This window comes from Oncorhynchus mykiss, chromosome 30 (assembly GCF_013265735.2).
Source record: "Oncorhynchus mykiss isolate Arlee chromosome 30, USDA_OmykA_1.1, whole genome shotgun sequence".
In the NCBI taxonomy this organism is placed as follows: domain Eukaryota; kingdom Metazoa; phylum Chordata; class Actinopteri; order Salmoniformes; family Salmonidae; genus Oncorhynchus; species Oncorhynchus mykiss.
This window is the reverse complement of record NC_050570.1, coordinates 9971656-9988607: the sequence shown is the minus strand read 5'-3', so window position 1 is coordinate 9988607 and position 16952 is coordinate 9971656. Positions and strand designations below refer to the sequence as shown.

Genomic DNA, 16952 nt, shown 5'->3' with positions numbered 1-16952 from the left:
AGGGGCTGCAATTCTACATATTCTGCCATGGTGCTGAGAGAAAATATTGCCATTCTAGGCATAATTAGCATTACTAATTCTGTATTATTTTGCTCAAACATAAAAACAAAATATATCACTCTAAATTCATTGTTTTTGGAATTTAGCAATTATCCCTGACTAATGGACCTACACTACCATTCAAAAGTTTGGGGTTACTTAAATGTCCTTATTTTTGAAAGGAAGGCACTTTTTTTTTGTCCATTAAAATAACATTGAATTGATCAGATTATACAGTGTAGACATTGTTAATGTTCTAAATGACTATTGTAGCTGGAAACGGCAGATTTTTTATTATCAGAAACCATCACTCCTGTGTTCCAATGGCACGTTGTTACCTAATCCAAGTTTATCATTTTAAAAGGCTAATTGATCATCAGAAAACCATTTTGCAATTATGCTAGCACAGCTGAAAACTGTTGTTCTTTTAAAGAAGCAATAAAACTGGCCTTCTTTAGACTTGTTGTATCTGGAGCATCAGCATTTTGTGGGTTCGATTACAGGCTCAAAATGGCCAGAAACAAAGAACTTTCTTCTGAAACTTGTCACTCTATTCTTGCTCTGAGAAATGAAGGCTATTCCATGTGAGAAATTGGCAAGAAACTGAAGATCTCGTACAGCGCTGTGTACTACTCCCTTCACAGAACAGCGCACACTGGTTCTAACCAGAATAGAAAGAGGAGTGGGAGGCCCCGGTGCACAACTGGGCATGAGGACAAGTACATTAGAGTGTCAAGTGTCACAAGTCCTCCACTGGCAGCTTCATTAAATAGTACCGGCAAAACACTAATCTAAATGTCAGCAGTGAAGAGGCGACTCCGGGATGCTGGCTTTTTCATCTGCCGTTTCCAGCTAGTCATTTACAACATTAACAATGTCTACACTGTATTTCTGATCAATTTGATGTTATTTTAATGGACAAATGTGCTTTTCTTTCAAAAACAAGGATTTTTCGAAGTGACCCCAAACTTTTGAACGGTAGTGTATATTAAAAAAATATATAGTTCCTTTATCTTTTCTACATACTTTATATCTGGTTTTAGTAGTTTAAGTTTACACTGAAAATGTTTTACCATCCCGAAAATGTGTATAATTAGATAAAATAATAATAATAGAGGGCCTAAGGATTTCAATGGTTATTTCCCCAATGGTACCCTACTCCCTATTTAGTGCACTACTTTTTACCAGGGCCCATAGGGATATGACTTCTGCTCAACATGATTGATTCTAATAGACAAACAAGAGGGGCTCGTCTTTGCAGTATGGGGGCCCGACCATACAGAACACAGATGGGGAGTGGAGGAGGACACACACAAAGGAGGAATTGAGGAAGAGATGGCGAGAGTTGGTAGATACATTGTGTTGTGGCCAAAACATCTGTCCAGTGTCCACGTTGCACCGTGGGAGACAGTAGGCATTCTGTCAATAGTGCTCGGGTGCAAAAACATTAGCATTCTGAGTTGGAGTGGAGAGAGAGAGAAAGGGTGTCATGTGCGCAACACTGGAGAGGAAGGAGACCGAGAGGAAGAAACAGAGAATACAGAAATAGAGGACAGAAGGAGAGAGCGAAACAAAAGGAGGGAAGACTAACACTGCATGGGACTAAGAGAGGAGGAGGGGAAAAAGAGATGGGACATAGTGACAAGCCAAAACACTACCTGAGCTAGAGGGAGAAATATACAGACTAGCTACAGTTAGTCCTCTGAGGATGGGGACCTGCTTTAGCTCTGACCCCGCAAGAGACTCAGGTCACCAACTGGTTCCCATCAAGCATCTCGCCACATGGCCCAGACGAACCAAGGCTGTCGCTAGCGTAGGAAGTTACATCTCCACAACATGGGATCTGACCTACAACCCCAGGTAAACATTGAATACTTAATACCTACTTAACCTTTTTTTATACGTTCCTTATGTTGGCACCTAATTCATTCTTGCCAAATCCTGACAACACTTTTTTTCATTACCAAATAGAAGAAAACGGACTGAATCACAGGAAGAGAAACGCTGGTTTTTGTTTTCCGTTGCAAAAATGTTCTTACACATTTTTACGTTGCATGCCCTAATGAACACAACCCAGGAGTTGTGTTAGATAAGTACCTTTTTGTGGTATTGATATTGATCAGCAGCAGCGAGGCTTATAAACTGCTGCATTACAGCTTGTTACATTTGTTTTTTGGTGAAGACGTGTCCCGTGTTGTACATCACCCTATTCAGGACAGCAGTGCGTGTGGCATCTGCATCACACTGTTTTAACCGCTCATATACACATGCCCACACGAACACACACACACACACGCAGTCAACCACACACACGCACGTCTACATACAGTCAACCGCGCACATATACTTACACACATACACACCCTAACGGCACCCTCAGAAAGCAAACATTGGATTCATTTGGATTGACTGGAGGAATATGACAGCATTACTAGCACGGTTATCAATTACCCAGTCCCTCTTACCAAAGCCAGCCCATGCAACAGGTGGATAGCCTCTCACTGTAGGAGTCTGACAGGCCATAGACATATATTTGTGTTGACCAAAAACTTGAACATGCAAATCAGTGATGATGACAAGGACCAGATTCCTGTAAAACATCAGAAAGCATTTTCAATTCAAAATATGATATTCACAAGAAAACCAAAATGCTGTTACTTAACAGAGACAACCCATCACTGCCAAGCTAGTGGCAAACACGTCACTGTAGATCGGCCAGCCCCTAGTGGCGACCAAGCTAAATTCTGATGTTTGCGCTAATTTTTAAACTTCGCTTCCACGTACTGTTATTTATTCAGCATTAAACAGGAGGAGGAAATGTTGCATTTTTAATTTGGATATAAGAGATGGGAATCGAAGTGGCTATTCAACAAGAGGAAGATTATCCAAGGTATCTGAGGTTGAATACTTTCCTGTGTATTATGGCAGTTTTTAATAGGAAGATTATCCAAGGTCTTATGGCAGTTTTAATAGGAAGATTATCCAAGGTATCTGAGGTTGAATACTTTCCTGTGTGTTATGGCAGTTTTAATAGGAAGATACCTCCAAGGTCTTATGGCAGTTTTTAATAGGAAGATACCTCCAAGGAAGATTATGCAAGGTATCTGAGGTTGAATACTTTCCTGCTAATTCGCTCTAACCTAGTGGTTAGAGCGTTGGGCTAGTAATCGGAAGGTTGCAAGTTCAAATCCCCGAGCTGACAAGGTACAAATCTGTCGTTCTGCCCCTGAACAGGCAGTTAACCCACTGTTCCTAGGCCGTCATTGAAAATAAGAATTTGTTCTTAACTGACTTGTCTAGTTAAATAAAGGTCAAATTAATAAAAAATACTTGTGTAGCGAGGGAGCACAGAACGTAGGTCATTAGGACAGAACTGTCATCAGTGTTTAGTCATTGAAGTTGTCTACCGTGTTTCTTGCGGATGGCACAGATCAATGAAGTGGTGGGGTCAGCCATGTAAGAACTGGATGTGCCTGGCTGTATTGCCTCAGGTTTTCTCTGGGCATGCATCACGTGCTATGACTGCTGTCTGTGTGGAATGCTGTCTGAAAAAAATGGTGTTTACAAACCTTATTTCTACCAGACCAATCTATGGTTCTCCTTGGAGGACAGCTTAGCGTACAAAGAAAAATAGGTGCCAGATAGACAACTCTCTGAGGGACTGGTCAGCAACATCCCTGGTGCCTGAGCTGGCTCCAGCACCAGAGAAATTCTGAGCTATAGCCTAGCAGATGTGAAATAGCTATGTATTAGTGTGCCAAGTCACATACCCACTGTACGTCCTTAATGTAATAACTAAGGAACCATAACCCAATGTTATCTGCAGGGATGCAAACTAGTCACCTTTCTGAGAATATTTGCCGTTTTGAATCCACAATAAATGACCTACGTGATTCATGTAGATCCCCTCTGGAAAGAGGGGAATGGCAGTTTGCCAGTTAATTTACAGCAGTGTGTCCTCTGAACGGTAATGAAGAGGTCAAGTAGGTGAGAAGCCTGACCACGGTGACTGGGTGAGAAGGTGATGAAGCGTACTTCATGAGCTGTAACCGAAAAACAACTGGCATTTGGAAAGTTTGAGGTGAGGGAGAAAGTGGGGTGGAACAAGTATTGTTATCACAAGGTATCTTGCTAGCTGGATCAAATTCTCCATTAACTAGCCAGAGAAATGTTGAGCAACATTAGCCCACCTAACTGATCAAATAATGGAGTTTATGAAAATGAGCTTCCTAATAAAGTACATCAGATGAGTTAACTTTAGTAACTTAACCAATTCACTGGTATAACTGGTATACGACTCCTTGCCGTTCCTCAAGTTCTAACGCGTTAGCTGCTTACTGGACCCTGGTCATCTGTGAAATACTAATGAACTAACTACTATCTGTTAAGTAATGTTTTCCCCTTTCAGTATGTGGTTAATTTTCAGAATGAGAGAATTAGGTGAAAATGAGGAGTTGCTTGTTAAACAAGTGGATTCAGGGATCAAGTGTAGCTGGAGCTGGGCCTGGCTTACGCTGGAGCTGGGCCTGGCTTACGCTGGAGCTGGGCCTGGCTTACGCTGGAGCTGGGCCTGGCTTACGCTGGAGCTGGGCCTGGCTTACGCTGGAGCTGGGCCTGGCTTACGCTGGATGCCACTGTAGAGGTGAAAGGAACACCAAACACTTTCCCTCTTTCTCACTTTTTCAATACAGTGGATGAAAAGGGGTATATCAGGTGTTACTCTGCCTGGAAGAGATCCATTATGACAACAAAGGGTATCATGCTCTGCTGGCACATTGTCGAGCAGATGTCCACAGGCAGAAAGTGTACAATGTAATAATGTGCAGTGTAGCCCAAATATATTGTTTTTGTTGTGTTGAACTTGACAGTAACACTTGTGTTAGTGAGGGGGGATTAGACATGTTTTACTCAGTGAATGTTATTTTTTGCACACATGTAGCCTTGTGCACTTGATCGATGTCTGCTATAATGGCCACTATAATAGAGCAAAAATAGAATGCCTGTTTGTTTCATTCTATTTCTACTTTAAGATGTTTTTTTCCCAACTGTAATATTTAGATGTGTGTGGTCACAAGTGTTCTTTTATTATATTATCATGGCTAACTGCAATATTAGTGTATTGGTTTTTTCTCAAGACTTGAGTGTCATTTGTAGTAATGTCTAGGCAACAAATGACATTGGGTTGCTTTCTTACATTTTTTTTTAGCTGTGAGTTATGTTCACATTATCCACTTTTTATTTTACACACAGAGACTGATCATGTAGATCATATTCTTTGTTTAATTAGTTAAAACCTGCATTTTCCCCCATCAGGGATTTGTTTTGCATGTTTCAGTGCAAAAAAAAGTGTCTCCTTTTTTAGGCCCTCACCAGTTTGTGCCCCTGTATCTGTTGTGCTCTGCTGCACACAGACTCACCACCTGGAGCTGCTGTTGACATTGCTGCTTTACAGCAACATGTAGGAGAAACATTAGTCTTCAGGCTCCCGAGTGGCGCAGGGGTCTAAGGCACTGCAGTCCCTGGTTCGAATTGGGAGTCCCATAGGGTGGAGTACAATTGGCCCAGTGTCGTCCGGGGTAAGCCGTTATTGTAAATAAGAATTTGTTCTTAACAGACTTGCCTAGTTAAATAAAGGTTAAATATTCATTTTTTAAAAACATTTGTAAGATCAATCTGGGCCTTCTCGATGAGAAACAACACACTGAGTACTACAGCATTGGGTTGAATGTCTTAACACTACACTGAGGGAAACAGTGCCTCCTACTGGCCCTCCAACACCACTTCCAGCAGCATACCACTCTGCATCCCACTGCTGGCTTGCCTCTGAAGCTAAGCGGGGTTGGTCCTTGGTCTGTCCCAGGAAGGGAGACCAGATGCTGATGGAAGGGGTGTTGGAGGGCCAGGCGGAGGCATTCTTTCCTCTGGTAAAAACAAATATATCCCAATTCCCCAGAGCAGTGATTGGGGACATTGCCCTGTGTAGGGTGCTTTCTTTCAGATGGGTGTACGGGTGTACTGACTCTCTGGTCACTAAAGATCCCGTGTCACTTATCATAAGAGTAAGGGTGTTAACCCTGGTGTCCTGGCTAAATTCCCAATTTGACCCTTATAGCATCATGGCTGCCGAATCATCCCCAGCTTGTAATTGGCTGATTCATCTCCCTTCTCTCCCCTCTTACTATTCCTGAGGTCGTTGATGTAAATGAGAATGTGTTCTCAGTCAACTTACCTGGTAAATAAATAATACAAATCAAAAGTACCACAGCATTGGGTTGAATGTCTTATCTGAACACTACACATTGGGTTGAATGTCTTATCTGAACACTACACATTGGGTTGAATGTCTTATCTGAACACTACACATTGGGTTGAATGTCTTATCTTAACACTACACATTGGGTTGAATGTCTTATCTGAACACTACACATTGGGTTGAATGTCTTATCTTAACACTACACATTGGATTGAATGTCTTATCTTAACACTACACATTGGATTGAATGTCTTATCTTAACACTACACATTGGGTTGAATGTCTTATCTTAACACTACACATTGGATTGAATGTCTTATCTTAACACTACACATTGGATTGAATGTCTTATCTTAACACTACACATTGGATTGAATGTCTTATCTTAACACTACACATTGGGTTGAATGTCTTATCTTAACACTACACATTGGGTTGAATGTCTTATCTTAACACTACACATTGGGTTGAATGTCTTATCTTAACACTACACATTGGGTTGAATGTCTTATCTGAACACTACACATTGGGTTGAATGTCTTATCTGAACACTACACATTGGGTTGAATGTCTTATCTTAACACTACACATTGGATTCAATGTCTTATCTTAACACTACACATTGGGTTGAATGTCTTATCTTAACACTACACATTGGGTTGAATGTCTTATCTTAACACTACACATTGGGTTGAATGTCTTATCTTAACACTACACATTGGATTGAATGTCTTATCTTAACACTACACATTGGATTGAATGTCTTATCTTAACACTACACATTGGATTGATTCTTAAAACCAAACACTTCCCCAAGAATAACCTTGTTCTTTTTCTTGTTGTTAAAGTAAGAACACTTTCGTCCCGCTACGTGTTTCTCCCGTGGCAGGTTTTCTTGAGGCACCTCTCTCTGTCACTTTAGATCTGTATCGGCTATGGGAGAGTTTATATATTTGGAAACAGTGAATAATTCAGAGGAGGGGATTGAGTTAGTGGTCCCCTAGCTCACGCTATACTGTAAAGATGACTGTGAAGACTAACCATGAAAGACTTGTAATTCATTCATGACCCCCCACATGTCTGCCTGGATTGCCAGATGTAACATTGAGTTTGTCACAGGAAATGTTTTTCAGTTTATTCCCAGACAGGCTTTAAACTGGTTACATGTCACATTAGTTCATCAGTTTCCTTTGTATCTCAATATGAATCTCTCACTGTAATCCGCTGTTGTCTCATGTGTGGGATCTGATTGGCTGTTTTCCAATGTTCTTCATGGCCACTGGCATCTGGCACAGAAGAGAGTGACATGGTGCCTGGGAGTTGTGGTGTAGAGAGGAGTTAAGTCATCAAGAGAGTGGTCGTGTTCCAATACCCATACTAGCTTACTGAATAGTATGCAAAAAATAATGCTTTATAGTATGTCAACTTTTTGAAAATAGTACACCAAAACCATCATCTAATGCGTGATTGCGTTGACTCCCACCATTCGTTCATTTTGGTACAGCGTGTCAATTTCTCTTATCAGCTGTTGTCAAACATGAGTCGGAAAAGAAGAGGGAATTCTACAAGATAAAACTCTGAAATTAGGATGCAGTTTTCTAATATTTAGAAAAAAGTGTTTTTGTTTAGCTAGAGTTATTCTAACCCGTTTGCAATCCCTTTAGCGTTGCTTGCTGGCTAGCTACAGAGGATAGTTTGCTAGTTAGCTACTGTAGTACTATAGTTACTGCTATATCAGTCTGTCTGTCTCTGTCTATCGGCCAGTCTGTCTGTCGATCGGCCAGTCTGTCTGTCCCTCTGTCGATCGGCCAGTCTGTCTGTCCCTCTGTCGATCGGCCAGTCTGTCTGTCCCTCTGTCGATCGGCCAGTCTGTCTGTCCCTCTGTCGATCGGCCAGTCTGTCTGTCCCTCTGTCGATCGGCCAGTCTCTGTCCCTCTGTCGATCGGCCAGTCTGTCTGTCCCTCTGTCGATCGGCCAGTCTGTCAGCCAGACATACAGTGGGACTGTGCAGTAACAGCTATGCTCTGTGTGTTGGGCTAAATTAGGTTAGAGGGAGAGAAAAAATCAGTCCATTAGCAAAGGGCCCACGTTTGTCCTCGTCCTCAGGGTGTATTGTTAGACAGAGAGAGCAGTCGTGTGAGGTAAAACTATACCCAGTGCATTTTGCCCATTCATCCATTGTTGTTGTCTGTTGTTGCTCTTAGTCCTGAGGCCAGGTAAGGGGATATTTTAGTGTGGTAAACAAAAACGGAATAATGGCTACTGCATTTATTTTGTAAGGTTTGTCTATAGATGCAATGCAGAAGAATAGTGTGCAGACCTCTCATATGTCAGAGTTGTGAACATGTAAATTAGGCTATTTATGAATGTATCCTTTCTATGTCCTTTTAGAGGAGATCACATGTGACTTTGATCCTGCCAAGTGGGTAATTTGGCTGTACGAGGAGAAATTTGAAGCAGCCAACCGAGACTTCTTCACTCAGCAGTTCTGCTCACACAAATTACCTGATTAAAAGGCAACTATTGCCCTTTCACTGTAAACGTGGTGACATTTAGAACAAAGGGAGGCTCTGACAAAAAGATCAGGATGTAGAGAATTTGTGAAACCACAGCAATGCAAATTAAAGTTTAGTCCAAATCCCCCTCCAAATTCTCAAGTTGATGCTCTTGGATTTGGGATACTGTGGTTTCGAAAGCCATGTTACAATAGCAACCCAAAATAGGCTAATTGTGCTGTAGCACAGCTTGACTGTTGAGAAGGGAGATTATATCTTCTGGGCGTCGCAGAGGGCTTGTCAAATAAAATCAAGTAGAATTTTATTGGTCGCGTACATATTTGCAGACGTTATCGCAGGTGCAGCGATTATTTTTTTTAAACTTAAAAAACGTTTTTATCTACAAAATATATATAACCTTTTATTTAACTAGGCAAGTCAGTTAACAACACATTCTTATTTACAATGACGACTGATTTTTACCTTGTCAGCTTGGGGATTCGATCCAGCAACCTTTCGGTTACTGGCCCAATGCTTTAACCACTAGACTACCTGCTGCCCCAAATGCTTATACTTGTACTTATTTATGAGTATTTGATTGCTGTTAGTGTGGTTTAGTTTCTGCAATAGGGGAAATGATGGAACTTGACTGAACATTTAGAATTGATATTTCTCTCCCTCTCGCTATTTTTCTCTCTTTCATGGGAGGATAATACTTTTCTCTCATTTGCTCATGTAACCAAGTGGCTGCTCTTGTCTGTTCAACAAAGATCTCTAATTGACATGCACCATTGACATGCATGAGAATGTCATTCATTGTTGAGTTCAGCGACCTCCTTTGACTCATCAATAGCTTCAAACTCCTGACTTGATTGGAGGTGGCAATGGTTTGATCACTTCACTTGAACCTTTGATCAAAACATCCATCTTTTTGGGACATTCCCATAAGCATATTCAGAAACAAACCTGACGTTTGTTATTACTTTTATTTTGGCGTAATGTATTGAGGCACTGTTATTGTTTGTACCCAGGGGACTTTTATTTTGAAAACAATAGTATTTTCAGAGGTATCTACGCATGTCAGGAGAATGTGGAGAAAAAGATGTTGGTGACTGCTTGGCTGGATCTCCTGGTCCAGAGACATTCAACTACAAGTAATAGTTTTCTGTTTTGTTGTTAGTGCCAAACCCACAAGTCCTCCGGTGGAGGTAGTGTTAAATATCTACAACAAGAATTAAGGGTTACAATATGTTTGTATCATTCACGTCCCAGCAGTCATACATTGTAACATACTTCAGTATGCAAGCCAAGTTACTTAGCCAACTATGTCAGCCAACCAGCTAACAGGTAAGTTATTTATTCAGATTTAGCACACAAGGATTGTTGTGTTATATTTGGCATTTGTGACTTATTACTTTTGAGATGGTGAATTTTATTACCATTTCACATGGAATGACCCTGACTTGGAATGACTCAATTCCCTCTTGTATTATAATATTAATCATCACCACCATCAATTGGTTACTTTTTCTGGTAGCCATTATTCACTCTTATCCCAGCACTAGGAGGACTGTATAAACAGCTCATGGGTTAGGGTTAGCCAACTGCTCAGTAGCTTAGCAGAGATTATGGTTATTTTAATATTAAATCTTAAAAAGGCCCCTGAATTCAGCCCCATATAAATTTGATTCAAACAGTCAGGCCATTACTTTGAATCCAATTCCGGGACTAAAACAGAATCCAGGATAACCCATGCTCCCTAAAGGACTAGAGGAGACAATGTAACGCAGTATACCAGCCTATGGGCGCAGGTCAGAAGTATTGCTCTATATAGTGGATAATAGACCCTGGTCAGAAGTATTGCTCTATATAGTGGATAATAGGCCCTGGTCGGAAGTATTGCTCTGTATAGTGGATAATAGACCCTGGTCAGAAGTATTGCTCTATATAGTGGATAATAGGCCCTGGTCGGAAGTATTGCTCTGTATAGTGGATAATAGGCCCTGGTCAGAAGTATTGCTCTGTATAGTGGATAATAGGCCCTGGTCAGAAGTATTGCTCTGTATAGTGGATAATAGGCCCTGGTCAGAAGTATTGCTCTGTATAGTGGATAATAGGCTCTGGTCAGATGTATTGCTCTGTATAGTGGATAATAGGCCCTGGTCAGAAGTATTGCTCTGTATAGTGGATAATAGGCCCTGGTCAGAAGTATTGCTCTGTATAGTGGATAATAGGCCCTGGTCAGAAGTATTGCTCTATATAGTGGATAGGGTGCCATTTGGGATGCAGCCAGGTTATGTATGTATGTATGTATTTATTTATTTATTTATTTATTTATTTATTTATTCACGGAGGTAGATCATCTTTAATATTGCAGATAGATTGTAGCTTCCATCAATGTAGTTGTCTAGATCTTTTCCAATCCCCCAGATATTTTGTATTTATTTTTATTTGCTGTATATTTTGAACTGTGCTGTTTCACAAAAATGTACAGAATTATAAGAATATTACATGAAGAATGCTTTTGGATTAGATTTATTTCTGTCCTTCATCCGACATTATGATAAACTCTCCCTGACAAATGATATTCATTAAGTTCAAATGATAACCATCTGACCAGTGTATTGAGGGAGGAATCGATAGTGGTGATAAGTAAATATTTTCATTGTCTAGGTTTCAATGTCTGAGTCCCAAATGGCACCATATTCCCTTCATAGTGCACTATTTATGGCCAGCGCCAATAGGGCTCTGGTAGTGCACTATGTAAAGAATATAGGGCCATTTTGGACACATCCAATGAAAACCTGGAAGGCTAGAGAGAGCAATAGTATTCTCTTAATTATGGAGATCTAGGAAGTAGGCAGATTTCATGTGTCCGTTTCCTTTCTGATCCAATGCTGCTCCTCGGCTGATTGGTTCGGTTCAGAATACGCTGTAGGAACTTTTGACTTCCTTGCAATTGCCTGACACGCTGGATTTGACTCCACACCTTGGCCTGGATTGAATAGCTAGCGATCCAGTTCTAAAATACAGCTAGCTAGCTTAGCTAACTAGTTAGCTCGCTAGCAATAACATGTTATCGTTAGCCAAGGACCGCATTATAATTTAGCTAGGTAGCATTAGCCTGCTAGCTAGTTAGCTAGCCAGACCTGTATAACGGCTTGGTTTTTTAATAGTAGCACCGTGACTACTGAATTAATTGAACACGGTTGCTTTGGTAAGTGGCCAATTGAGAACTTTATTGTCAAAAACTGATTTGAGTCAGAATTCAGTCAACCAATCTGAATGATGCAATCTCAGTTTCATCATTCATTGGCTGAACCACAACCAGAGGCAATTGGCCCAGAGACAATGGAAGGAAACTAATTTCAAACTCTCCCACAGCAAGTGCGCTGACAATCCCTACATTGTAATGTCAACATTGCATTGTGGCTTGACACTTTAAAGCATTCTGATTATGATAAGGGCAATTTATGTGTGTAGTTTTGTGCCAAGTCTCATTTTACATTTCCCCCACTCTGGTTAAGGTTGAGATTGGGGCATGGGGAGCTGATCTTAGATGTCTATCTACTAGTGGAAACTTACCGCCAGAGAGTTTTGGGGGATTTTTTTATTGTCATGTCATCCTGCTGTACTCAAGTTGCAACGGACATGAGAGATGGATGGGTGCTGGGCCTCAGGGCACCGCTGCAGAAAGACAAGATGCAGCTGAGGTGTATTAATAGTAGAGCTGTGTGTGTGTGTGTGTGGTCTGAAGAAGTGTCTGGATCAGTAGACCCTTGGGGAGAAGAGAGTATGTCTGTGCACTCGTGTTGTCACAATACCAGTATCACGATACCAGGAGGTAAGGAAGCAAATGAAACAAAACATGAAGCGGCCTAAATGTCTTGAGGAAAACAGTCCTAATGTTGGAAAAAAACAGCCTAATGTTGTCACCCAGAACCACGTGTTTATTTTTCAAGCAATAGCACATCATCTTCAACAGAAGTAGGTTTTAGGACCAAAGTTTAGTCTGCTTTGTGTTTTCCTTTTGGCCAAGGAAAATCTGGTATTGTTGTATCACGACACTGGCATCGTGACATTACTGTGTGCACACACACACTTTCAGCCATGAACATAGTGAAGTAACTAATTGAAGGTCACACGGAATACTTTTTACCAAACTAAAATAAGATATTGTACTCAATGACATCCATCTTATTGTACCTTTTATCAGTCACTGTGCTATTTGTTTGCCCTGTATCCTGTGTAACACATCACGTGAGTCTGGAAAAGGTGCGTGTTGAAGTCCTAGTCTCAGGAGAGTTGGAGAAGGAATGGCATGGCGAGAGGAACAGGAGATTGTGAAGGAGAGAGAGGAAGGGCACCTGAAGCTTACTACAAGCTCTACGCAGACGCAACATTTGGAGTGTTGCAATGACATTTTTCCTCACACAACAGGGGACTCCTTGTAATTAGCGGCGGCCATCGCCATATTTTTTACTACCTGAAAATTGACACGCCGTATTATTCCTCCCGCAGCCGTGGAGGCAGTGTTGTCGCTTGGTTACTTGATCTGATATATAGGCTATTCATCAAGTAGCCTATTTTGCATTGATAATCAGATATAATCTCAGCGACTGTTCAAACAGGAAAACAAACAAGAATCCACCTAAATAGGTATTTTGATTTAGAAGTAATAACTAGTTATTACAGGCTATTGTGAAATGGAACCTGCTGTAGCCAACTAGCTAGCCGGGTGCTTTTCCTCGTCATGACCAAAACATGATGACGTACAATTTTTAGCTGATAGGGGAATGAATACATAAGCAGCATATCAAACTGGGATAATGTTTGAGTTTTCACCGGCAAGTAGAATAATATTTGCCAGGGCATATTTCAAAAAATATTATAAATCGGATTATTTCCCATGGAGATGTGGGAAGCTAAAGGCTAGCTTGATATGTTTTTAGCCAGGCTGACAGTTAGCTACTACCAGCAAGGGAAGATGACTCTTGGTTTCACAAAATATAAATAAAAACAGTTACTATTGCACTGTTGTGAGTAGGAATGGGACCGGAGAGGATGTCATGTTACTAAAAGGTGTCAGCTACACCAAAAATCCTGGCGAGGGGTTAAGGTGAGGGGAGAATAGGGTAGTGTAGGGGAGAATAGGGTAGGGGATAATGTGAGGGGATAAGGTGATGGGAGAATAGGGTAGTGTAGGGGAGAATAGGGGAGGGGAGAAGGTGAGGGGAGGGGAGAAGGTGAGGGGAGGGGAGAAGGGCAGCTGTGGGAGACTGATAAGCAGAGTCAGAGGCCTCGTCACACTGGCCCATCACACCCACTGACATGATGATTCAATCCAGCCCCCAGTGTGTGTGGGTGGGTGTGTGTGCGCCTGTGGACATTTATTTTTGTGCGAGAGAAACCGTGCATGTGCCTGCATGTATTTTTTTCCCTCTTATTTCTTTGCGTGGGCAGAGCAAGAGCACAGGTGAAGACTGTCCATCTGCTTCTAACACGGAGCGAGGGGGAAAGAGCGAGGGGGAGAGAGCGGGGGGGAGAGAGAGCGGGGGGAGAGGAAAAGCGGAGGGAGTGAGTTGGCACTGTTTCTTCTCCCTGATGAAATTGGGCTGGAATTTAGTTTCCTAAAAACAAACAGCAGGAGACCGCAAAACCCACCTCCCTCCTGTCTCCTCTCTTCCCTCCCTCCCTGTCTCCCCCTAGTCTCGACAGCTCCGGAGCATGACGTAACCACACAATTACACCAGGGATCACACTGCCGCCGTGGGAGAGTGCTGCTCTCTGCTCTACACAAATAACCTGTATATATCAATCTGTCTGCCATATTGTGTTAGACCTACACTATCATGTATGACACAAGGACCGGGTTTTGGAAACACTGACTTAGACAAAGATGGCTGTTGGGTCATTAAAGGAACTATGTAGTAGTGCTAAGTTAACCCAACGAGACCCCTGGCATGTATTCATTAGTGCACCCCGTAGAAAACCACAAGTAAAACTTTTCACAATGAAAAAACAAACATTTCTTATTGGATGAGTTACAGTAAGGTTAGTCATTCCCCCTTTCATTCATTTTACCTACTAATGAATACACCCTTGGATTCATGTTTCTGTTCAGTTTGAGGTCCTACTGCCCCCAGTGGACGTTCACCATAACTACCCTGTTAGATCATGGGAAGTCCTTTTACTGGACATAACTTCCTCTTGCTCATGTCCTCTCTTGCTCTTGGCACTGAACGTTGCCGATAGAAATAGAATGAATAGAGCTGACACAAGTCCCTATTATATCTGACACACAATACATTTCTATCTGATCTGTTCTGTAACGCTGCATCCTCCTGAACAGGCCCCTTCCCTGCCATTTTGTACAGACAAAACAGTCATTAGGACTTGGAGTCAGAGGTCCACTGTACCACCCAGTTGAAGTTCATTACTCATCTAAAGCATTTGACTTACTGAACGATGGTGCTAAAAATGTCACAGCTGGACTAGCAGAATGACTTGCAATGTCTCCATAGTTGGGCTTAAACTCTTGGACATAAATGACTATTGTATAAATAAAATTACGTGTTCCACTTTTACCACGAAATATATAAGTCCTCTAAGTGAAAACAAATCTAGATTGTACATGTTAGAAGTTGGGACTTTTACTGTGACAGTTAGCAGATTTGGGCTGTGGTGGCCCTAGGTGAAGTGTAGTTGTCATTGCAGTAGTGACACTTCAGGTAAAGTAACACCTCAGGTAAAGTAGAGTCTCTTGCTTCTTGCAGTAAAATATCTCTGTTCAGTAGGACACCAGAGTAGACTGCTCTCTCTGTCTCTCTCCCTGGGGACAGCAGCTCTTTGTTTAGGCACACTGAGGTGACCTCTCACCTGCAGACTTCATTTGCTGAAGGCTACTGACATACCACCAACACTGCTGCCAAGATAAGGTAGAGTTGTGTTGTGTTTCTGTTGGGGATAGATACAGACTGATACTGTCGGTCCCCCTCCTTGTTTTGTGCTCTCATTGTTTTTCTCATTCTTTCTCTCTCTCTCTCCTGCCAATGAGCATGAGGTGGGAAAAGGAGAGCAGCTTCGCTCTATCTACTGCTCTCTCTCTCTCTCCTCTCTTTCCCTTTTGTTCACTTTCTCTCTCTCTCTCTCTCTCGCCTCTCCTGGTCTGTGTGTGCTCAGTCATTCAATGCCGCGCAGCTCTGTTGTGTCATGAGGCTTGGGAGCCCATGGAGTGCTGGTGCTAGGGGGTAGTGACTACCTCAGAGATGCATTAGAGACGGCACCAGAGAGATTTGCCAAAACCCTTCGGACCTACACATAAGAGACAGTGGAGATACAGGATAGAGAGAGAGTGGACTACCGGTACCCACCACAGCCTGAGGAGAAACGCATTGAAGACGGAAGCGATACAGCTGAAGATCCGCTGTGGAGAGACTGGGGGTCTTTGGCGATGCGCTGTAGAGAGACAGGCTAGAGACTGGGGGTCTTTGTCGATGCGCTGTAGAGAGACAGGCTAGAGACTGGGGGTCTTTGTCGATCCGCTGTAGAGAGACAGGCTAGAGACTGGGGGTCTTTGACGATCCGCTGTAGAGAGACAGGCTAGAGACTGGGGGACTTTGGCAATTCCTTTCAGAGACCGTGGGGATATTGCTTGCGCTGAGATATGCGTTGAAGAGATTTGGAGATACAAGCTGAAGACCTCAGACATAATCAGCTTGTTGGGGAGACCAGTTGGAGACACTGCATGGGGATGTTAATTAGAGACTCGGGACTATACAGAATATTTGGGTTAGATGCTTGGATATAAAGGCGTCACCCCAGTGATTTCAGGTGGGGTCAGACACACCCCTGTCCTTCCCTGCTAAAAAGTGTAGTGGGTCTGAGGAAGGGGCTAGGATTTTGGGTTGTTTGGATGACAGCACAATTGTGTTAACCACACCAGTGCTTTGCTCTCGCTCCAGCTTATCTACTCCGTCTCTGTCGCTCCCCCTGTCTGTCTCTCTCTTTTTCGATCTCTCTTTTTCTCTCTCTTTTTCTCTCTCTTTTTCTCTCTTTCTCTCTCTCTTTCTCTCTCTTTCTCTCTCTCTCTTTTTCTCTCTCTCTCTTTCTCTCTTTCTCTCTTTTTCTCTCTCTTTTTCTCTCTTTTTCTCTCTCTTTCTCTC

At 42.2% G+C, this 16952-nt stretch overlaps 1 protein-coding gene across 6 annotated transcripts in view; it reads left to right on the top strand.

Annotated features, from left to right (window-relative positions):
- The window catches only part of LOC110521287 (pleckstrin homology domain-containing family A member 7), a 169754-nt gene that overhangs the window by 24870 nt on the left and 127932 nt on the right, over positions 1–16952 (top strand). Inside the window, exon 1 of one of the 6 annotated variants that reach the window (XM_021598744.2) lies at positions 1577–1899. The exons of the other annotated variants lie outside the window; for them this stretch is intronic. Within the exon in view, the coding sequence (XP_021454419.2) occupies positions 1748–1899 (152 nt within the window). The 5' untranslated portion in view covers positions 1577–1747. Of the gene's footprint in view, positions 1–1576; positions 1900–16952 lie in introns of those variants that run through there. 6 annotated transcript variants of the gene reach the window in all.